The 22,575-nt window shown below is 51.3% G+C and overlaps 1 protein-coding gene across 2 annotated transcripts; it reads left to right on the top strand.

Annotated features, from left to right (window-relative positions):
- The first annotated feature begins 20 nt into the window (after positions 1-20).
- Positions 21-22,575, top strand: FBXO46 (F-box protein 46). Of its 2 annotated transcripts, none has more exons than XM_019016600.4 (2): positions 21-263; positions 19,628-22,575. In XM_019016600.4, the coding sequence occupies exon 2, from the start codon at positions 19,706-19,708 to the stop codon at positions 21,515-21,517; it is 1,812 nt and encodes a 603-aa protein (XP_018872145.1). In that variant the 5' UTR covers positions 21-263; positions 19,628-19,705; the 3' UTR covers positions 21,518-22,575. The 2 variants fall into 2 exon arrangements, with proteins under 2 accessions (XP_018872145.1, XP_004061028.1); XM_004060980.5 differs by lacking the exon at positions 21-263 and adding an exon at positions 2,304-2,355.

The raw sequence follows: 22,575 nt of genomic DNA, 5'->3' as shown, positions 1-22,575 counted from the left end.
CTGCACGACCCGCGTGGTCCAGGGCCGTTGCATCCCAAGTAGGCTGGGTTTCCTCAACTGCCAACTCTCAGGAAGAGAGAGAGAGCGAGCTCGCCTGTGTCCCTTCTGGCCCTATGATGTCCCATTTCCACCTTTTCCCTTCAGTTCGTGATTCATGAGGGCCTCCTGTGTGCCAAGCACCAGGCTAGATGGTGGGAACTTAGCCACTGTCTTCCCAGTGCAATCGAGAAGACCGTGAGAACCCCCGAGACCATGAGAATCCGGTGAGACGGGAACTCGGTTAATGCAGAGAACAATACGTTGGGAAAGGATTCAAAGAGGACGGCCATTTGAATTGGGCCTTCTTGGGAGGACGAGGCGGGCGGATCACTTGAGGTCAGGAGTTCCAGACCAGCCTGGCCAACAATGGTGAAACCCTGTCTCGGCTAAAAATACAAAAATTAGCCGGGCATGGTGGGGCGCGCCTGTAGTCCCAACTACTCCAGAGGCTGAGGCAGGAGAATCACTTGAACCCGGGAGGTGGAGGTTGAATGAGCTGGTATCGCCACTGCACTCCAGCCTGGGCGACAGAGCAAGACTCTGTCTAAAAAAAAAAAAAAAAAAAAAGAAAAGAAAGAAAAAGAAAAAGAATAAAAGATTTGGGCTTTTTTTTTTTTTTTTTTTGGTAGAGACGAGGGTCTCACTTTGCTGCCTAGTTTGGTCTTAAACTTCTGGACTAAAGCCAGTCTCCCGGCTGAGATTATAAGCATGAGCCACCGCACCCAGCCTGGAAAATACGTCTTAAGGGGAGATGAACTAACGACCTAGTCAAGAGTAGAAACCCTGAAATCCAATACATTTCAGTTCAAATCGTTTTCTTGGCTGTGTTGCCAGCGACAAGAGGCTTAATCTCTTTCTGCCTTATAAATTTGGGATTGTAATTATTACCAGGGTTGTCTGTAGGGTGTCTGGCATATAGTTCCGATGCAATAAATATTTACTGAACACATGTTTACGCTGTTCTAGGTGCTTGAACAAGGTACACAAAGATCTCTGCCCTCGTGGAGCTTCTTCTTCTTCTTCTTCTTTTTTTTTTTTTTTTTTTGAGACGGAATCTCGCTCTGTCCCCCAGGCTGGAGTGCAGTGGCGCGATCTCGGCTCACTGCAAGCTCCGCCTCCTGGGTTCACGCCATTCTCTTGCCTTAGCCTCCCCAGTAGCTGGGACTACAGGCACCCGCCACCCAGCCCGGCTAATTTTTTGTATTTTTAGTAGAGATGGGGTTTCAGTGTGTTAGCCAGGATGGTCTTGATCTCCTGACCTTGTGATCAGCCCGCCTCGGCCTCCCAAAGTGCTGTGACTACAGGTGTGAGCCACCGCGCCCGGCCTTCTTTTATTTTAAGAGGCAGCAGGGTCTCATTCTGTCGCCCAGGCTGAACTGCATGGAGGGCGGTGGTGTAACACTAGCTCACTGCCTCGAACTCCTGGGCTCGAGCGATGTGGAGCTGCTATTCTATGATGTGGACTAACTCCTAATGTATGGGACTTTCCTTCCTCCTAAGGCTTAATTTTTTCATTTGTAAATCAGGAGGTAAGAAAGGAGGGGACGGGCCGGGCGCGGTGGCTCACGCCTGTAATCCCAGCACTTTGGGAGGCCGAGGCGGGTGGATCATGAGGTCAGGAGTTCAAGACCAGCCTGACCAACATGGTGAAACTCCGTTTTTACTAAAAATACAAAAACTAGCCGGGCGTGGTGGCGGGCTCCTGTAATCCCAGCTACTCAGGAGGCTCAGGCAGGAGAATCGCTTGAACCCAGGAGGCGGAGGTTGCAGTGAGCCGAAATTGCGCCACTGCACTCCAGCCTGGGTGACAGAGCAAGACTCCGTCTCAAAAAAAAAAAAAAAAAAAGGAAGGGGATGGATGGGAAGGAGTTTGGAAAAGCACAAGGAGCTGTTAGCTATTGTGTTGATCGGCACAAATGAATCAATAAATTTGCTCTTCCCCAACTCTCCACCCCTCACCAACACCCTATTGCAATATTCTCAATTCCCTTCCCAAGGGCCTCGGGCAAAAATGGAGCCCTCCTGGCTAGACTCCATCTCCCAGCGCGCCCAGCGGGGAAGCACCCTGCGCTTGCGCTGCCAAGTCCTCCCCGGCTTTGTCTCCCGGGAGTTCGAGTCGTTCTTTTCCTCCGCCCGCCTAATTTGCTTCCTACCCCACCTCCAAGCTTGACCGTGCTGCCTTCTGGGGGATGTAGTCCGTGGCTGCCCGGACTTCAATTCCCAGCGGGCTTCGGGACGAGAACCCGGAAGGGGAGGCTGGAGAGGAGCGAGTGGGGGAAACCCGCGTAGCCGAGGGAGATGCAGCGCGCGGCGATGGTGAGAGCCCAGGCGCGGGCCGGGGGCGCTGGAGAGTCAGGACGGGGGTTCGGGACCGGGTGACGAGGGGGAAGAGGCAGGGGCGAAAGAAGGGGCTGGGTGAGGGGAGATTGCCTGGGGGAGAGGACTGGGAGGAATGGGAGCCGGAGGTAGTAGTAGAAGAATGGTGGCTTGGGGAGGGGTCTTGGAGGTGGGGTGGGAGTGGAGCTTTGGAATTGATTGTAAAGGGGCTCAGAGCTGGGGAAGTGGGCCCCGAGTTGGAGACGGGGCTGGACATCCAGGTAGAGGCCCTGAAGGGGTCGATTTCGATGGGGGGTTAACCTGCGGCGAGGGTATGAGGATCAGGGTTAGGATGAGTGAGGGGTTCTGGAAGCTCCAAGGGACAGGCGAACGGTGGACGCAGTGGGTTGGGGCCTCTGGATCGGATTGGGGGCAGGAAGGCAAGTTGAGGAGGTAGGAGGGAGAAATCAGTGGTAGGATAGAGTGTGGGTTTAGGCTCCAGGACTGAGGGTGGGGTAAGGAGCGTGAAATTAGGGGCCTGGATGTAGTGATAATTTCCCTAGTCCCGCCAGAGACTCCCGGTAAGCTGGACAGGCACAGAACTGTAGGATAATATGGCCAGAAAGGGCCATCGAGACAGCCTTTCGCACCCTCACTTCCCCGGTGGAATTTAGAAGAGTATAATGGTTTATCCCTATGAGAAGAAGTACAGCATTCACATCCCCTATTCTTCCACCCCTTTGTGCCATGGACAAATCTGTGAGCCTCAGTGCCCTTATCTGTAGTATGGGAACAGCAAGCTTGCCTCTGAGAACAGGATTAAAGGGAGTCATTAAAATCGTTACTATTAGTGGGAGAGCTGGGCTGTGAAGTTTCAGTCTCAGAGCTGTTGGTGGGAAGTTCTCCGCCCCCGGAATGTGACTGGGTTACAGGTGCTAATGGATTTCCTCCTTTCCAGTCCAGTCCCAGAGGCGTTTTCTCAAAAGCTGGCACTGATCTGGGCACACACCCCAGCTCAGAAGCATGTAGGGGCTCCCCACTGTGGATTACAGCTAACGCTTATTGTTTTACAAAATGCCTGGCCCTGTCCTTAGCTGTTTGTACACATTAACTCATTTAATTCTGATAACACCCCTGAGGGGTAGGTGCTGTTATTTTCTCCATTTTACGGAAAGGAAGCAGAAGTACAGAGAAATTAAGCAACTTTCCCAAGGCTATCCAGCATTAATTGCTAGACTCAGGATTCCGATCTTGGCAGCCTGGCTCAGAATCTGTGCTTTCAGCACTATAATTTAGTCCCCTCTCCATACTGAAATATACAATGTGATGAGTAGAGACAGAGAACAAAGCAGTCTAGAATATTAGTTCTGCCGTTTACTTGCTATATGACCTTAGGCAAGTCTTTTATTTATTTTTATTTATTTATTTAGAGACAGTCTCCCTCTGTCACCCAGGCTGGAGTGCAGTGGTATGGCTAACTGTAGCCTCTGCCTCCCGGGTTCAAGCGATTCTCCTGCCTCAGCCTCCTGAGTAGTTGGGATTACAAGCATGTGCCACCACGCCCTGGCTAATTTTTGTAGTTTTAGTAGAGACAGGGTTTCTGCATGTTGGTCAGGCTGGTCTTGAACTCCTGGCCTCAGGTGATCCACCTGCCTCGGCCTCCCAAAGTGCTGGGATTAACAGGCGTGAGCCACTGCGCCTGGCCCTATTTTTATTTTTATTTTTATGGTTTTTTGTTTTGTTTTGTTTTGTTTTTGAGGCGGAGTTTCGCTCTTGTTGCCCAGGCGGAGTGCAGTGGTGCAATCTCGGCTCACCGCAATCTCCGCCTCCTGGGTTCAAGCAGTTCTCCGCCTCAGCCTCCCGAGTAGCTGAGATTGCAGGCATGCGCCACCACGTCTGGTTAATTTTGTATTTTTAGTAGAGACAGGTCTTGAACTCCCGACCTCAGGTGATCTGCCCGCCCCAGCATCCCAAAGTGCTGGGATGACAGGCGTGAGCCACCGTGCGCGGCCTTTTTATTTTTTTAAAGACAGGGTCTCGCTCTGTTGCCCAGACAGGCTGGAATGCAGTGGCGCAATCATGACTCACTGCAGCCTCAACCTCCTGGGCTCAGGCGATCTTCCCACCTCAGCCTCCCAAGTAGCTGGGACTAATTTTTTATTACACACGGCTAATTTTTTATTTTTATTTTTGTACAGACGCGGGTCTTACTTTGTTGCTCAGGCTGGTCTCAAATTCCTAGGCTTAAGGGGTCTTCCTGCTTCAACCTCCAAAAGTGTTGGGATTGCAGGCATGAGCCACCATGCCTGGCCCTGGGCAAGCGTTCTTCTTTTGGGTTCTTCTCACCTATAAAATGGGATCAGTAACCCTAGGAAGGTGAGAAGTTTTGGGAAGATAATGCAGTATAGTGGAACTTACTTTATGAGCCCTTACTCCAATACTTATGGAAGGGCTCAGTACCTGTGAGTTGTTGTTTTTGAATGTCAGTGGGAAAGAGAAGGCAGTAGAGAGGAACCGAGAGGGAAGATGTCAGGCTGTCTCCTTTCTCTCTCATGTTGTCACCATGTCCCTGCCCTCCACCTCTGGGCTCCTAAATCCAATTACGACTTCTGGAGAGGGTGCTTACAAACTCAATCTGTGGGCTGGGCATGGTGGCTCATGCCTGTAATCCCAACACTTTGGGAGGCCGTTGCGGGCAGATTGCCCGAGGCCAAGAGTTTGATCAAGACCAGCCTGGCCAACATGGCAAAACCCCATCTCTATTAGCTGGGTGTGGTGGTGGGCGCCTGTAGTCCCAGCTACTCAGGAGGCTGAGGCAGGAGAATCTCTTGAACCCAGGAGGTGGAGGTTGCAGTGAGCCAAGATTGTGCCACTGCACCTCCAGCCTGGGCGACAGAGTGAGACTGTCTCAAAAAAAAAGAACAAGGAAACTCAGTGTGTCCCCATTCCCATTCCTGTCCCCGCCAAATACCCAGTCTGGCCTTACTCCAGGTGTTTCAGTGAAGAGAAAATATTTCTAACTAGGTTTTTCTTGTTGTTGTTGTTGTTAGTTTGCTTTTGTTCGTTTAACTTTTGGGTCATTAAGGCCTCATTGGGCAGTTTGACAACTTTGTAAATTCACCTTGAAACAGTTTGGTTTATTGTGAGCTTTCTGGGCTTAATTCATTGGCTGTGGTAGTAAGCTTATGGTTGAAAACACTGGCTTCAGAGAGGCCCAGGGTCAAAACCCTGCTTCTGTTGCTGTGTGACCTTGGCCAAGCTGTATTCCCACTCTGGGCCTCAGTTTTCTTTTCCCTTTTTTTTTTTTTTTTTTGAGACAGAGTCTCACTCTTGTCCAGGCTGGAGGCCAGTGGTGTGATCTTGGCTCACTGCAATCTCCGCCTCCCGGGTTCAAATGATGTCTTCTGCCTCAGCCTCCTGCGTAGCTGAGATTACAGGCTTGTGTCACCACGCCCAGCTAATTTTTGTATTTTTAGTAGAGATGAGGTTTCACCATCTTGGCCAGGCTGGTCTCGAACTCCTGACCTCAGGTGATCCACCCTCCTTGACTTCCCTAAGTGTTGGGATTACAGGCGTGAGCCACTGCTCCGACCTCTTTTTTTTTCCTTTATTTTGTTTTGAACCAGGGTCTCACTTTGTTGCCCTGGCTGACATGCAGGGGCCTCATCTTGGCTCACTGCAACTTCCACCTCCCAGGATCAAGGGATCCTCCCACCTCAGCCTCCTGAGTAGCTGGGACTACAAGCATGTGTCACCACACCTGCCTAATTTTTGTAGAGTCAGCGTTTCACCACGTTGCCCAGGCTGATCTTGAACTCCTGACCTCAAGTGATCCACCCGCCTAGGCCTCCCAAAGTGCTGGGGTTACAGGCATGAGCCCCAGTCCCCAGCCAGCCTCAGTATTCTCATGTAAAAATGGGACCACATTTAAACTCCGAGCTTCTGGTAAGGAGTTGACGTGGTAACTGATGAGGTGGCATATATAAAATGCCTGGGGTGTATTATGCTCTCAATAAGTGTGAGGTCTTTCTATGATTTTTATTCTTTCAAGAAAAGGTACTGAGGCTGGGCAAGGTGGCTCATGCTTATAATCTTAGCACTTTGGGAGGCCAAGGTGGGAGGCTGGGATTAACAGGGTAGCAGGATCAGTGGAACTCAGGAGTTTGAAATCAGCCTGGGCAACACAGGAAAAATTCATCTCTACAAACAATTTTTTTTTTTTTAGACAGTCTTGTTTTGTTGCCCAGGCTGGAGTGCAGTGGCATGATCTTGGCTCACTGCAACCTCCGCCTCTTGGGTTCAAGCAATTCTCCTGCCTCAGCCTCCCAAGTAGCTGGGATTACAGGTGTACACCTCTATGCCCTGCTAATTTTTATATTTTTAGTAGAGACGAGATTTCGTTGTGTTGGCCAGGCTGGTGCCAAACTCCTGGCCTCAAGTGATCCACCCGCCTCAACCTTCCAAAGTGCTAGAATTACAGGTGTGAGCCACCGTGCCCAGCCATTTTTTTTAGATGGAGTCTTGCTCTGTCTCCTAGGCTGGAGTGCGGTGGTGCGATCTCAGCTCCCTGCAGCCTCAACTTCCCGGGCTCAAGTGATCCTCTCACCTCAGCCTCTTGAGTATAGCTGGGACTACAGTTGCATGCCACTATACACAGCTAATTTTTGTATCTTTTTTGTAGAGACGGGTTCTCACTATGTTGCCCAGGCTGGTCTTGAACTCCTATGCTCAAATGATCCGCCCGTCTTGGCCTTCCAAAGTGTTGAAATTACAGGCATGAGCCACTGCACCCAGCCTCAAATAAATTTTTTAAAAAATTAGTCAGGCTTGGTGGCATGAGCCTATAGTCCCAGCACCTCTGGAGGTTGAGGCGGGAGGATCACTTGGGCCCAGGAGGTGGAAGCTGCAGTGAGCTCTGATTGCCCCATTGCACTATAGCCTGGGTGATAGAGCGAGACCATCTCAAACAAACAAACAAAAAAATCAAAGCAACAACAAAACAAAAAGAAAACAGAGAGAAAAATGCACTCTGGAGTCAGAGTGCCCAACTTTGAATCTGGAAAATGGGGTTCATTCCTTAAGTAGTCCATGTGTTTGTTTGTTTATTCATTTTTATTTAAATTTTTGAGACAAAGTCTGGCTCTATTGCCCAGGTTGGAGTGCAGTGGTACAGTCTCGGCTCCCTGCAACCTCTACCTCCCAGGCTCAAGCCATCCTCCCACCTCAGCCTTCCAAGTAGCTGGGACTGCAGGTGCACACCACCATGCCCGGCTAATTTTTAAAAAAATTTTTGTAGAGAAAGGGTTTTGCCATGTTGCCTAGGCTAGTCCTGAACAATGAGACTCAAGCTGTCGACCTGCCCAAACTGCTGGGATTACAGGTGTGAGCCACCGCACCTGGCCCACAAGTGTTTTAGTTATTTATTTATTTGTTCATTTATTTTTTGAGACAGGGTCTGGCTCTGTTGCCCGGGCTGGAATGCAGTGGCACTATCTTGGCTCACTGTGACTTCCACCTCCTGATCTTAAGCCATCCTCTCACCTCAGCCTCCAAAATAGCTGGGACTACAGGGGCATGCCACCACACCTGGCTAATTTTTGTAATTTTTGTAGAGATGAATAATACATGCTGCCAAGGCTGGTCTCGATCTCCTGAGCTCAAGTAATCTACCCACTTCAGCCTTCCAAAGTGCTAGAATTACAGGGTTGAGCCACCGAGCCCAGCCTATTTATTTATTTAGAGACAGGGCCTGTCTCTGTTGCCCAGGCTGGAGTACAGTGGTGCAGTCACAGCTTACTGCAGCCTCAACCTCCTGGCCTCAAGTGATCCTCCTGCTTCAGCCTCCAGAGTATCTGGGACTGCAGGTGCTTGCCACCATGCCCAGCTAATTAAAAAAAAATTTTTGTTGTTGATGGGGCACAGTGGCCTCATGCCTGTAATCCCAGCACTTTGGGAGGCCTACATGGGCGGATCTCTTGAGGTCAGAAGCTTGTGACCAGCCTGGCCAACATGGTGAAACCCCATCTCTACTAAAAATACAAATTAGCCAGGCGTGGTGGCGTGTGCTTGTAGTCCCAGCTACTCGGGAGGCTGAGGCACAAGAATCACTTGAACCCGAGGAGGCGGAGGTTGCAGTGAGCTGAGATTGCACCACTGCACTCCAGCCTGGGTAACGAGCAAGCCTCCGTCTCGAACAGAAAAAAAAAAAGAATTTTTTTTTTGTAGAGACAGGGTCTTGCTATATTGCCCAGGCTGGTCTCAAACTCCTGGACTCAAGTGATCCTCCCACTTCGGCCTCCCAAAGTGCTGGGATTACAGGCATGAGCCACAGAGCCCAGCCCACAAGTGTTAATAGAGCACTTACCATGTGCCAGCGCCTGTATTGGGTGCAGACTCGACCCTGCCATTGGGGAACTTGCTGTTGTCATAATGGTAGGGCAGTTCTGCAAGTATGCGAGCATTTGTGCTCATTTTCAAGTTTGGGTTTCTCTATTCCCAATTCATTTTCAGCCCCTTATGCCAGCTTGGCCTGCTTGTCACTGCTTTCATGGATTTTTTAACATTCTGTCTCCGGCCCTCATTGAATTATCTGAAAACCTATTGGTTTGGGGAAAAGTTGCCAGTCTCTCACTTGTCCCCGATCCTATGTGTCACATCTGGCCACCCTGGGGTGATCTGACACTTTTTTGTTTTCCGTTGCCTTCATTTATTTGTCTTAGAGCATTTGTCTGCTTTCCAAGTTATTTTGCCTTTTCTTAAAATCTTAAATTTGTTTTCAGCCTGTGCTTGTCTGAAGCTTACTCATACAAAATGGTATTTTTACCATCTTTATTTCAAAACCTGTGACATGTACTAGGAAACGAAGAAAAAAATTGTATTTTTTACCGCGTTTAATGATGTATTTCTAACTGCTATGGTAAAGCTCTCTTACTCCTAAAAGCACAAGTTTTCTTTTTTTTTTTCTTGAACTCCTGAGATCAGGAGTTCAAGACCAGCCTGGCCAACATGGTGAAACCCTGTCTCTACTAAAAATACAAAAATTAGCTGGGCGTGGTGGCGCACGCCTGTAGTCCCAGCTACTCGGGAGGCTGAAGCAGAAGAATTGCTTGAACCTGGGAGGCAGAGGTTGCAGTGAGCTGAGATCATGCCACTGCACTCTAGCCTGGGTGACAGAGTGAGACTGCGTCTAAGAAAAAAAAAGAAGAATTAGTTGGGCTTGGCGGCCAAGGAGGTTGAAGCTACATTGAGCTGTGACAGAACCACTGCACTCCAGCCTGGGTGACAGCGTGAGATCATCTCAAACAAAAAACAAAACAAAACAAAAATAAAATGAAAAAGCCAGAGTGCCCAGCTTTGAGTCCTGGCTTCATCTCTCATCAGCTGTGTGATCTAGGGTAAGTCATTTGATCCCGTTGGACGTCAGTTTCCTCCTCTGGAAAATTAGCGTTCATTCCCTAAGTAATCCACAAGTGTTTCATTCATTTATTTACTTAGAGACAGGGCCCACCTCTGTTGCCCAGGCTGGAGTGCAGTGGCATGATCATAGCTCACTGCAGCCTCACACTCCTGGGCCCAGCGGATTCTCCTGTCTCATCCTCCCCAAGTAGCTGGAACTACAGGCTCATGCCACCATGCTCAGCCAATTTAAAAAATTATTTTAGAGGTGTGGTCTCACTTTGTTTCCCAGGCTGGTCTTGATCTCCAAGGCTCAAGCGATCCTTCTGCCCTGGCCCCCCAAAGTGCTGGGATTAAGGCATGAGTCACCACCCACAGCCTTCACTTTCAATTTTTATGTAAAATTATTTATTTTTTTGAGATGGAGTCTCCCTCTGTAGCCCAGTCTAGAGTGCAGTGGCACAATCTCAGCTCACTGCAACCTCCACCTCCCAGGTTCAAGCGATTCTCCTGCCTTTGCCTCCCAAGTAGCAGGGATTATAGGCGCCTGTCACTATGCCCAACTAATTTTTTGTATTTTTAGTAGAGACAAGGTGTCACTATGTTGGCCAGGCTGGTCTCATCCTGACCTCAAGTGCCCGCTTCAGCCTCCCAAGGTGCTGGGATTACAAGCATGAGTCACCACACCCAGCCCACTTTTTTTTTTTTTTTGAGACAGAGTCTGGCTCTGTTGCCCAGGCTGGAGTGCAGTGGCGCAATCTCGGCTCACTGCAAGCTCCGCCTCCCGGGTTCACGCCATTCTCCTGCCTCAGCCTCCTGAGTAGCTGGGACTACAGGTGCCCGCCACCACACCCAGCTAATTTTTTGTATTTTTAGTAGAAACGGGGTTTCACCGTGTTAGCCAGGATGGTCTCGATCTCCTGACCTTGTGATCCGCCTGCCTGGGCCTCCCAAAGTGCTGGGATTACAGGTGTGAGCTACGCCTCAGTGCCAAACTGGTACCAGGTGCTCTGCTGGGTTTGTTTCAGCGGATGGTCAGCCAGCCCATGGGTGGATGCTGTCATTATTGCCATTTTACAGTGGGGGAAACTGAGGCACATGGGGCTGTAAAACCTGCCTGAGGTCATACTGCCAGAGGTGGGAAAGCTGGGATCCAGCAGGCCCTGTCTGGTTCCTGTCTGCTTCCAGGATCTCAGGGCTTGGATGATTCCTGCCTTCAGGGAGCATTAGTCAGAAAGGAAAACTTAAAAGGGAGGGGACCCAGTGGACTCTAAGGCCAAAAAGCCATGGGTGAGGTATAGATGAGTCAGGATTCTGGACAAAGGAGCAGCAGGGTAGGGCATAGAAGGAATAGGGACCGGGCGCGGTGCATCATGCCTGTAATCCCAGCACTACGGGAAGTGGGTGGATCATCTGAGATCAGGAGTTCAAGACCAGCCTGGCCAACATGGTGAAACCCTGTCTCTACTAAAAATACGAAAATTAGCCGGGCATGGTGGCAGGTGCCTATAATCCCAGCTACTCAGGAGGCTGAGGCAGGGGAGGTGGAGGTTACAGTGAGACGAGATCGTGTTACTGCACTCCAGCTTGGGCAACAGCACGACTCCATCTCAAAAAAAGAAAAAAAAAGGGTGGGGTGGTGCTGGGCGTGGTGGCTCACGCCTATAGTCCCAGCACTTTGGGTGGATCACGAGGTCAGGAGACCGAGACCATCCTGGCTAACATGGTGAAACTCTGTCTCTACTAAAAATATAAAAAATTAGCCGGGTGTGGTGGCGGGCGCCTGTAGTCTCAGCTACTTGGGAGGCTGAGGCAGGAGAATTGCTTGAACCCACAAGGCAGAGGTTCGAGTGAGCCGAGATCGTGCCACTGCATTCCAGCCTGGGTGACAGAACAAGACCCTGTCAAAAAAAAAAAAAAAAAAAAGAAACAGGACCAGGAACAAAACCCTGGTGTCCTGCCACCAATTCCCATGTAACTGGGCAAGTACCTTGTGCTGGGTGTGACCCTGGCCCTGTGATGGGGAGCGGGGTCATCTGACTAGGGGTGGGGATGGGGAAGTGGGGTGGGGTCAGACATCTACGCTTTACCATTTATCATTATTTTTCCATTCTTTCTTTCTGTTTTGGTGTTTTTGAGCCAGGGTCTCGCTTTGTCACCCAGGCTGGAGTGCAGTGGCACAATCTCAGCTCACTGCACCCTCCACTTCCGGGCTCAAGCGATCCTCCCACTTCAGCCTCCCGAGTAGCTGTGACTGCAGGCACATGCTGGCTAATTTTTGTATTTTTAGTAGAGACAGGGTTTTGCCATGTTGCCCAGGCTGGTCTCAAATTCATTGGCTTAAGCAATCTGTCTGCCTCAGCTTCCCAAAGTGCTGGGATTACAGGCACGAGCCACCACACCTGGCCTATTTTTCCTTATTTGTTTGGTTTATTCTGTTGTTTTTTTCCCCCCTTCACTTCTTTTTTTTTTTTTTTTTTGGCTGAGAGTCTTGCTCTGTCACCCAGGCTGGAGTGCAGTGGTGCAATCTCGGCTCATTGCAGCCACGCCTCCTGGGTTCAAGCAATTCTCCTGCCTCAAGCTCCTGAGTAGCTGGGATTACAGGAGCCTGCCACCACATTACAGGTGTGAGCCACTGCGCCCAGCCAGGATGATGTTTATATTGTAGTTTAGACCTTGAGCTCTGGAGTCAGCTGATCTTTGATTCTAAGTTCTGACTTGGTGTGGTTGCTCCTGCCTGTAGTCCCAGCACTTGGGGAGGCCAAGGTGGAGGATTGCTTGAGTTCAAGAGTTCAAGACTGGCCTAGGCAACATAGTGAGACCTCATCAGTACAAAAAAATGTAAAAATTAGCTGGGCGTGGTGGTATACACCTGTGGTTTCAGCTCCTCGATAGGCTGGGTGCAGTGGCTCACACCTGTAATCCTAGCACTTTGGGAGGCTGAGGCGTGTGGATCACTTGAGGTAAGGAGTTTAAGACCAGCCTGATCAACATGGTGAAACCCTGTCTCTACTAAAAATACAAATATTAGGCCAGGTGCAGTGGCTCACGCCTGTAATCTCAACACTTTGGGAGGCCAAGGTGGGGTGGATCACCTGAGGTCAGGAGTTCGAGACCAGTCTGGCCAACATGGTGAAACTCCATCTCTACTAAAAATGAAAAAATTATCTGGACATGGTGGCACACACCTGTAGTCCCAGCTACTTGGGAGGCTTAGGCAAGCAAATCGCTTGAACCGGGAGGCAGAGGTTGCAGTGATCGCAGTGAGCTGAGATCGCACCATTACACTCCAGCCTGGGCAACAGAGCAAGACTCTGTCTTAAAAAAAAAAAAAAAAAAAAAGAAGGCAGCTGAGATGGGAGGATCACTTGAGCCCAGGAGATTGAGGCTGTGTTGAGGCGAGATTGCACTCCAGCCTGGGTGACAGTGAGACCATCTCAGAAAACAACAAAAAACAAAACACACACTCACAAAAACAGAGTTCTGCCACAAAGCTATAAATGAGGGCAATTACTTAGCCATCCTCTCCCTCAGTTTCCTTATCTTCAACACGAAATTAAAAATAGGAGATGGAAGAATCAAACAAGTTCATATTTGTAGAGTGCTCGAGTATTGACTGCTGTTGTGATTATCATTTTCTAATATATTCATGTTGGTTCTGACTGTTTGTTTGGATGTCTGACCCCCTTCCCATGAGCCATTCCTGGGGAGCTCAGTGTCACCTGTGTGTTCCAGCGCCCAACAATGGCCAGCATGCAGGACCACAGTGAATGTCAGAGACAAGTTTTTGCAAATGCACCATGTATGTATGCTAGGGATGTAAATATGTGGATTATTTAATTGTTGGGGGCATTCAACCAAGGGTGTAGATTGCGTGGTTCAGGTCCTTACTAATTTTCCCAAGCAGTCTTTTCTTAGAAATATGTTAAGTTTTCCCATATCAATTGTGGATTTAACAAACTTTCCCTTGTCATTTGTAAGTTTATGGCTGTCATGTGTAGAGATGGTCGTTTTTTGCTTTATTTTTTGGAAGCCATAGTATTTGGATCATGTATGTTGAGAACTTTTGTGTATAATGGGTCACTTCCACCTCCCTCCCCCAGCCCTAGGGACTCATGTAGAGAAGTAAATAATTGGTCATTTTGTTTTGTCATCATCCATTGCTTTTGTCAGTTTATTTATTTTTTATTTATTTAATTAATTTATTTTTAATTTAATTTAAGACAGTCTTGTGCTGTCACCCAGAGTGGAGTGCAGTGGCCCGATCTGAGCTCACTGCAGCCTCTACCTCCTGGGCTCAAGCAATCCTCCCACTTCAGCCTCCTGAGTACTTGGGACTACAGGCACGTGCCACCACACCCTGCTAATTTGTGTATTTTTTGTAGCGATGGGGTTTCACCATGTTGCCCAGGCTGGTCGCAGACTCCTGAGCTCAAGGGATCTTCCCCACTCTGCCTCCCAAAGTGCTGGGATTACAGGTGTGAGCCACCGTGCCTGGCCAAGTTTTTTTTTTTTTTTTTTTTTTTTTTTAAGGGGTAATGTTACTCCTCTACTTGTCTCTTGGTTCGTGTTTTCCCAGCCAGTTTTTTGCCATCTTTTGATTTTCCATATTTTTGGTTCACAATGTTTTACAATGAATAGATTTTCATGGAGTAGTTGCTGAAGGCTGACCTAGTGTAGGGCCTTATGCTGGGCTCAGTGTGGGGGAGTTAGAAGATCCTGTCTCAGGCCTGGAGAGAGACCCACCCCAGACAATGATGACCCAGAGTAGGCAGGGAAGAGGGAACCCAGAGGTCCCCTCTGGGCAGGTGGGTGATTTCCAGGAAGGGAGTTGGAGAAGGCCTCTCTAATAAAACTGCATTTGAACACGGACCTGAATGAAGTAAGGAATTGAGCCTTGCAGAGGGGGAATGTATTGCAGTTGGTGGGAACAGCAAATGCAGAGACCAGGGAAGGCAAGAGCCCGGTAACTTTGAGGAATAGATAGCAATGAGCCCACCGCATGGACGCCCTGGGTGAAGCCTGACCTGGCCTAGGGGGATTGGGGGTGTCAGCTTCTTAGAGGAGGGGTGGTCGAGCTGAAACCCCAGGGAATATATAGTGAAACAGTAGGGCACAGTGACTAGGAAATCAGATTCCCTGGTTTCATATCCCTGCTCCAGCTCACACTCCAGCTCTGTGTGACCTTGTGGTCAGGAGACCTGCCCTGCGTCAGTTTCTTCATCCATACCGTGGAGACGATCACTCCTACCGGGGATCAGATGGGTCCTGAGTATTCTATGTATGCCAGATCAGGTGCCCACCAGGGTGCACTGGGGTATTGCCTGCGGGGCGGAGGAGTGGGGAGGGATGCGACTGGACAGGTGGGGTACCTGGGTGTTTTCCAGAGGGCACTGGGGAGCCATGGCAGGTTCTCACCAGGATAGGGACGGGTTCAGGTTTACAGGACTGTGCTTTAACAGGACTTTTCTGGCTGCTCTTTTGTACTAAGTGAGGCAGGTTTGGGGCGCCTGTTTGGAAAGGCTGAACTGGCAGCTCCGAATGGCTACACGGCTTGAGCCTTGAACGCCAGGCCTAGAGGCTTGTTTTCAGTTGCCGTGGGAACCTTCGTAGGGCTCTGTCCATTTGTTTTTCAGGGTGGGGTTATCCCGATGCCCAATTCCCCCCGCGGAAATCCTCAGCCCGCCCCCCGCCCCCATAGTTCCCAACCAAAGCTGGATACTCTGATCTCTCCGCCTGCTTCCTTCCGCCTTGGTGTTCTTAATCCCCGGGCTGCCTGGCCCTTTAAGTCTCAAGCGTCAATCAGGGCTTCTGTTCGAGGGAACGTGGTGTAATAAGCCTCTTCTGGAGTGTCGTGGCCTTTGCCCTGACCTTGTTCCGTTTAGCTGGACGTTGGGAGTTATTCCACGCTCCCTTGCATCCGGCTGTGTCTACCCCACCACCCACTCCCGTCACCTCTCGCCTACTCCTCCCTATTTCGAAGTTGGGCCCCTTCGCCAAGGCCTGCCTTATATGGGCACGGCCCCGAATGGCGGCCGCTCATTGGCTGAGAGCGTCACGCGCGCGTCTGTCAACAAAGGGGCGGAGGGAAGCTAGTTGCTAGTCTGCCCGCGCGGTGGCCGGAGGGAAGGAGCGAGGGGGCGGGCCCTTTTACCTTTCGCGCGCATGCGTGTGGGCTGCAGCCTTCTCCCGCCGCCTGGGGGGGCTGCGGGTGAGGGCTCTTTGGGGGCGTGTGTAGGTTTCGAGGGTCACCTGAGGGGTTTGGAAGGCTTCTTTGGGGGGGGCGGTTCCAAGACCTGGGGGTTCCTTTTCCATTTGCAAAATGTTCTGGGGCTTGGGGAAGTTTTAACGTGGGGATGCTTTTGGGGTTCTCTTGCGCTTAAGGGGCACCTTGGAGTTTGGGTTCGTTTGTAATGCGGAAGGTTCGGTTGTGTTTTCGGGATCGGGTTCCCTTTGTGTTTTGGAGTGTTTGTTGGGCATAGGATCTGGGGAGCTCCCGGAGAGACAGAAGCAAAGAGCCCGAGAGTACCAGTCCTGGAGCTGGAATGTCTGGGCTCGCGTCTTGACTTCCTACCTGTCTTAACCCGGACAGGAGATTTCACCTGTGTCTCATCGGGAACTAGACATTAATAACACTACCTGCTTCCTAGGGACCGAGGAGGATTAGGAATTGTTAGCGCAGTACCTAGTAAGCTCGCAGCGAGCGTGCAGTAAGCACATGTCTGCTATTGTAACATTTGTGAGGTTTCTTTGGTTTTTTTTTTTTTTTGGCTTTGTGAAACATTTTTATGGTTTAAGATTCATCTTAAAGTGTTAGGGAGCTTTTGTGTTTTCAAAGAGTTCGTCTGCTGTTGGAGGCTTCTAGTGGAATTGGGAGATAATGGAGGAGGGTTGGGGGGAGTATAGGATTCCGGGAGAGTGGTTGTTTATGACATAGTTTGGGGAATTGCTGTGTTGGGATCTGTGAGAGGTTGACTGAGATTCGGCCCTTCAGTGCTGGAGAGGATATTTTTAGGTTCGGTGGTTTAAAGTAGTATTTGAAAGCTTTTCGATATTTGGGGGAGGACATTGAGATGCTGGGGGTAAGGTTGGAACTGATTAGGGGACTTGAGGGGGTGGCCAGGTTGTAGCAGGATGGCATCTGTAGAGACTGGCTTTTGCTGTGTTAGCCTACCTCCCTGGGCAGTTGGTTATACAGGTCAAGTATCCCTTACCCGAAAATCTTGGGACCAAAAGTGTTTCGGATTTTGGATTTCTTTGGATTTTGAGTATTTGCATTATACTTATCAGTTGAGTATGCCAAGTCTGAAAAATCTGAAATGCTCTAATGAGCATATCCTATCAGTGTCATCTTGGCACTCAAAAAGTTCTGAATTTGGGAGCATTTTGGATTTTCAGATTTGAGATACTCAACATATATGTGAACCTCTATAGGTTTTGGAGGCTGTGGAGTGATATTTTTAACACTGAGCTGAGATTACAGCAGGGACTGTAAGTATTTGAGGGGTAGGTGGGATTGGGGATTATGGAGTGGAGATAAAGATTCTTGACATGGGGATTCTCTGTGTTTACTGTTACCTGTGAGTGCTTGGAGACTGTCTGGATTTTGTTTTGTTTTCTTTTTTTTTTTTTTTTTTTTTTTTTTGAGATGGAGTTTAGCTCTTGTCGCCCAGGCTGGAGTGCAATGGCAAGATCTCAGTTCACTGCAACCTCCGCCTCCCGGTTCAAGCTATTCTCCTGCCTCAGCCTCCTGAGTAGATGGGACTACAGGCGCGCACCACCACGCCTGGCTAATTTTTGTATTTTTAGTAGAGACGGGGTTTTGCCATGTTAGCCAGGCTGATCTCGAATTCCTGACATCAGATGATCCGCCTGCCTCGGCCTCCCAAAGTGCTGGGATTACAGGTGTGAGTCACTGCGCCAGGCCTGGAATTGCTTGAATTTAGAGGGATGGTCTGTACTGCAGGAGTTGGCAAACTTTTTCCATAAAGAGCCAGATAATGGGTATTTTAAGCTTTGCAGGCCATGTGGTCTTTGTTCTGCTATTCAGCTCTGCTGTTGAAGATGAAAGCATCCATAAACAAATGAGCATGTTTCAATAAAACTTTATTTACAAAGACAGCGAGCTGGATTAGGCTTCTGGGCCATAGTTTGCTCACCTCTCTGGCCTGTAGGCATGTGGAAGTTTCAAGGTTTAAAGGGTCATTTTGGTTTTGAGCTGTCTGGAGGGAGATCAGCCAGAGAAAGATTGAGGCATATGTTACTTAGTAGGTTCAAACTGCAGTGAAAGTGATCATATCGGACTCATGCGCAAGACTGCCTCCAGATTAGGTCATTCACATCAAGTCATTCCAAAATAAAATAGTCATTAACAGAACCCTAAATTGAAGAGTCCAGAAATCAAGTTGAGAGCCTCTTTTTGCTCCGGACCCGCTGTAATCTTAGCTATGTCACCCTTCCCCACTCTGAGCCTCTGTTTATCTGTGTGCAGCTTGAGGAGAAAGCTAGGCTAGAACAGGCCCCCTTGTGTTTTCTTTCTTTTTTTTTTCCCAGGATGGGTTCTGTCTCAGTCACCCAGGCTGGAGTGCAGTGTATGATCACAGCATCACAGCTCACTGCAGCCTCCACCTCCTGGGCTCAAGCGATACTCCCACCTCAGCCTCCCAAGTAGCTGGGACTACAGGTGTGCCCCACCCCACCCGGCTAATTTTTGTATCTTTTTTCGTAGAGATGGATTTTGCCCAGGCTGGTCTCAAACTCCTGGGCTCAAGCAGTCTGCCCACCTCAGCCTCCCAAAGTGCTAAGATTACAGGCACAAGCCACCACACCCGGCTTTGTTCTCTGTTTTTTAGAGGGTCTCACTCTGTCACCCGGGTTGGAGTGCAGTGGTGCCATCATTGCTCCCTGCAGCCTGGAACTCCTCCTAGGCTCTAGAACAGGCCCTCTTACTCCGCGGGTCCACGGCTGTGCTTTAGGGAATCCCCTGTACTGTCTTTGCAAGGGTGTGCATTTTTCTGACTGAGGACACACAGCTTTAATAAATTCTCATTAAGCCCCACGACCTGAAAAAAAAAACAAAAGCCGATTTCTTAAGTGCTTGTCTGAATCTGACCTCAGATTTTCATCCCCATCCCAGCGCATTTCGTTCCTCTCTCTGTGGGTTTAAGCAGCCATAGCTGTGGGTGGGGCTGGGAATTTCTGTCTTTTCAGGAACGAGCTACTGAGTGAGCAAATAGAAAAAGGACCTTGTCTGTCAGTGGTCCTTTCACTTAAGTGTAAAAGTTATGGCAGTTTAAAGGCCTCTGGATTGTGGGCAAAGGCAGTTGGACAGTGGGGTAGGATCTATGGGGTTGGAGCATGCTGCCAGTTAGGGTCCCACTCTGCAAGTTAAAAGGGCGTCTCTCATCCCCTCTGCAACCTCTGTCTCTGCTCACCTGAGCATGGCAGTGGGAACAGAGTTCTTTTTTTTTTTTTTTTTTTTTGAGACGGAGTTTCGCTCTTGTCGCCCAGGTTGGAGTGTAATGGTGCCATCTGGTCTCGCTGCAACCTCCATCTCCCAGGTTCAAGCGATTCTCGTGCCTCAGCCTCCCAAGTAGCTTGGATTACAGGCGTGGACCATCACGCCCAGCACATTTTTGTATTTTTAGTAGAGATGGGGTTTCACCATGTTGGCCAGGCTGGTCTCAAACTCCTGACCTCAGGTGATCTGCCCGCCTCAGCCTCCCAAAGTGCTGGGATTACAGGCGTGAGCCACCGCGCCCAGCCAGGAATAGAGTTCTTGATGGTCTGGTTTGGTCTAAGGAGAGGTGGAGGTTGGGGTGGTCCTGGGAAGAAAGGCTGTCCCCCTAGCTCCCCAACCTCCTCTTCCTGTCTCCAGGTGGCATGTGGAGCCTCCCACCACCACCTAGGTCCTGAGATGCGGTGAAGCCCAGCCTGTCTGCCATCATCCCCCAGCATGGACCGCGGGAGCCTCCTGCCCTTCCAGCTATGGTGCCCCCGGCCCTTTGGCACCTACTCACAGAACCAGCCGCGCCCGCCTTCTGCGGCCCTCAAGCCATCAGCCTGCCCTGAGCCTGGTGGCGGGGCCGAGCCAGACCATGGGCCTGCCCACTCAGAGAACACACCACCCGCCTTGGCCGCTGAGGTCCCTGCCTCCCAGCCGGCTCCGCTCCTCTCAGCAGCAGCTGCTGGTGATGAGGGTCGAGTCCTCCTGGACACGTGGTATGTCATCAAGCCCGGGAATACAAAGGAGAAGGTGGCCTTCTTTGTGGCCCACCAGTGTGGTGGGGGCAGCCGGGCCAGCTCCATGAAGGTCAAGGGGCACTGGGGCAGCGATAGCTCCAAGGCCAAGCGGCGGAGGCGCTGTCTTGACCCCACCAAGGCTCCTCCTGACCCAGGGGGCCGGGAGGGCCCCCCTGCTGCTGAGGAGGGCCCCGCCTCAGCCGGTGACGACGTGGACCTGCTCTCTGTGGCCGAGATGGTGGCCCTGGTGGAACAGCGGGCAGCCCTGGCCCTGCAGAGCTACCCACGACCGACCACCCCAGCGCCTGTAGTCTTTGTGTCCGCGGAGCAAGGTGGACCGGCCAAGGGGGTGGGATCTGAACGGCGGTCCGGTGGTGGGGACTGCAGCCGTGTAGCCGAGGCCGTGGCCCACTTTGAAGCGCAGAGGGACAGCCCTCCCACCAAGGGCCTCCGCAAGGAAGAGCGGCCCGGGCCAGGCCCTGGGGAGGTGCGCATCGCCTTCCGCATCTCCAACGGCCGGGAGCCCCGTGCACCAGACAGCGGCCTGCCCAGTGGGGGCGGGGGCAGGCCTGGTTGTGCCTACCCTGGCAGCCCAGGTCCTGGGGCCCGAGCCAAGGACAAGATCACATGTGACTTATACCAGCTCATCAGCCCCTCGCGGGATGCCCTCCCCAGCAACGTGGAGTTCCTGCTGGCCAGGGCGGATGAGGCCAGTGAGGGTGACAGCCCGGCACCCGCCAGGCCTGAGGACACTCCCCCGGCGCCCCCTCCGCCCCCTGCCCGGGACTGCGGAGCGTCAGGCTTCCACGTGGACGTGGTGGTGACGGGCGTGGTAGATGAGTGCATCTTCTTTGGCAAGGACGGCACCAAGAACGTGAAGGAGGAGACTGTGTGCCTGACAGTCAGCCCGGAGGAACCGCCGCCTCCGGGCCAGCTCTTCTTTCTCCAGAACCGCGGGCCGGACGGGCCCCCGGAGCCACCCCCGGCCGACTCCCCGGCCACTGCGCCCGGCCCAGACGATGCCGAGGGCACGGCGGACACCTCCCTGTGCCGCTTGTACCGGCACGTGTCGCACGACTTCCTAGAGATCCGCTTCAAGATTCAGCGGCTGCTGGAGCCGCGACAGTACATGCTGCTGCTGCCCGAGCACGTGCTGGTCAAGATCTTCAGCTTCCTGCCCACGCGCGCGCTGGCCGCCCTCAAGTGCACCTGCCACCACTTCAAGGGCATCATCGAGGCGTTTGGCGTGCGGGCCACAGACTCGCGCTGGAGCCGAGACCCGCTCTACCGCGATGATCCGTGCAAACAGTGCCGCAAGAGATACGAGAAGGGCGACGTGTCGCTCTGCCGCTGGCACCCCAAGCCCTACCACCATGACCTGCCTTACGGACGTTCCTACTGGATGTGCTGCCGCCGAGCCGACCGCGAGACTCCCGGCTGCCGCCTGGGCCTCCACGATAACAACTGGGTGCTGCCCTGCAATGGGCCAGGCGGGGGCCGGGCCGGCCGGGAGGAGGGGAGGTGAAGCCGGGGGAGGGGAGGGGAGAGCCCACCACGCCCACCCCTCCCCTCTCCCCCGGGAGCCGAGGGTCCGGACTGGGCCGCCTGCCTATTCCCCTACTCCAGGCAGCATTGATTCCCTCACCGGAACTGAGCTGGGGTTCAGCAGGGGTGACCCAGGAAAGCACTCTGCTTGATCCTGTTGATTTTCTACTCTTCAGAACCAGGGCCGTGGACCCTCTGAGAAGGGTGTTTTTTTTTTTAATCAGCATCTCACTTTCTTCTCCATTCAGCCCCAACCCCCTCCCTGCCATGCTTTCCACCCCAAGGACCCACCAGCAGGGAGCAGACGGCAGCTAATTTTGGTACCACTTAAGGGTCCCCCCATTCTGGCCCCCATCCTCTCCCTCGCCCCAATTCTTTCTCGCTGGAGCTGTTATTTCCCAAGAAGCCGCATCGCCCAAGGTTGGCACCTCTCCTAACCTGCCACACCACAGCTCTCACCTCTCCAGGAATTGGGGGCTGTCAGGTCACAGGTGGGATCTGGCATTTTTTTTATGACAGTCCATTTCTAGATGGTTTGCCTATTAAAGAAGTGGGGGGGAAATACTGTTTTCTCCTTAACCTCAAGCTACCAGTCTCTCCTCTTCCTCTACGCGGAAGAGGGGGGCAGAAAAAAAAAAAGCTGAAGTATAAAAATCCTCCTCCTCCCGTTATTATTTAAGCTACTGCCATCAACCCCACCCCCATAAAGCTGTGAAGCCCTTTGCCTCGCTTTTGACAGCGTGGGGGGGCCCCGTGGGCAGGGACTTCGGATTTGCATTTCTGGGTTGTTTTTCCTTCCACTCTGGGCTCTCGTTCAGGCATTGGGGTCTCCTCACCCCAGCCACATGTTTCTTTAAGAATCCTTTGGTCAACCAGGACCTTGATTTTTCAGGCATTTTGGTCTGGGGTATTTTTGTTTGTTCTGTTTTTTGTTTTCTTTTTTTTCTTTCCATCATTGTGGTTCTGGAAGCTTCTAGCGTGTGGCATCTGACCAATTTTGAATTGGTCCTTTCTATAAAATCAATATTTATAAGGCTG

The sequence above is a fragment of the Gorilla gorilla genome, chromosome 20 (genome assembly GCF_029281585.2).
Source record: "Gorilla gorilla gorilla isolate KB3781 chromosome 20, NHGRI_mGorGor1-v2.1_pri, whole genome shotgun sequence".
Classification (NCBI taxonomy): Eukaryota; Metazoa; Chordata; class Mammalia; order Primates; family Hominidae; genus Gorilla; species Gorilla gorilla.
This window is presented reverse-complemented; position numbering and strand designations above follow the sequence as displayed.

What these genes read in the sequence shown, in the direction of transcription:
- FBXO46 (XM_019016600.4), top strand. Translation starts at nt 19,706, where the DNA reads ATGGACCGCGGGAGCCTCCTGCCCTTCCAGCTATGGTGCCCCCGGCCC.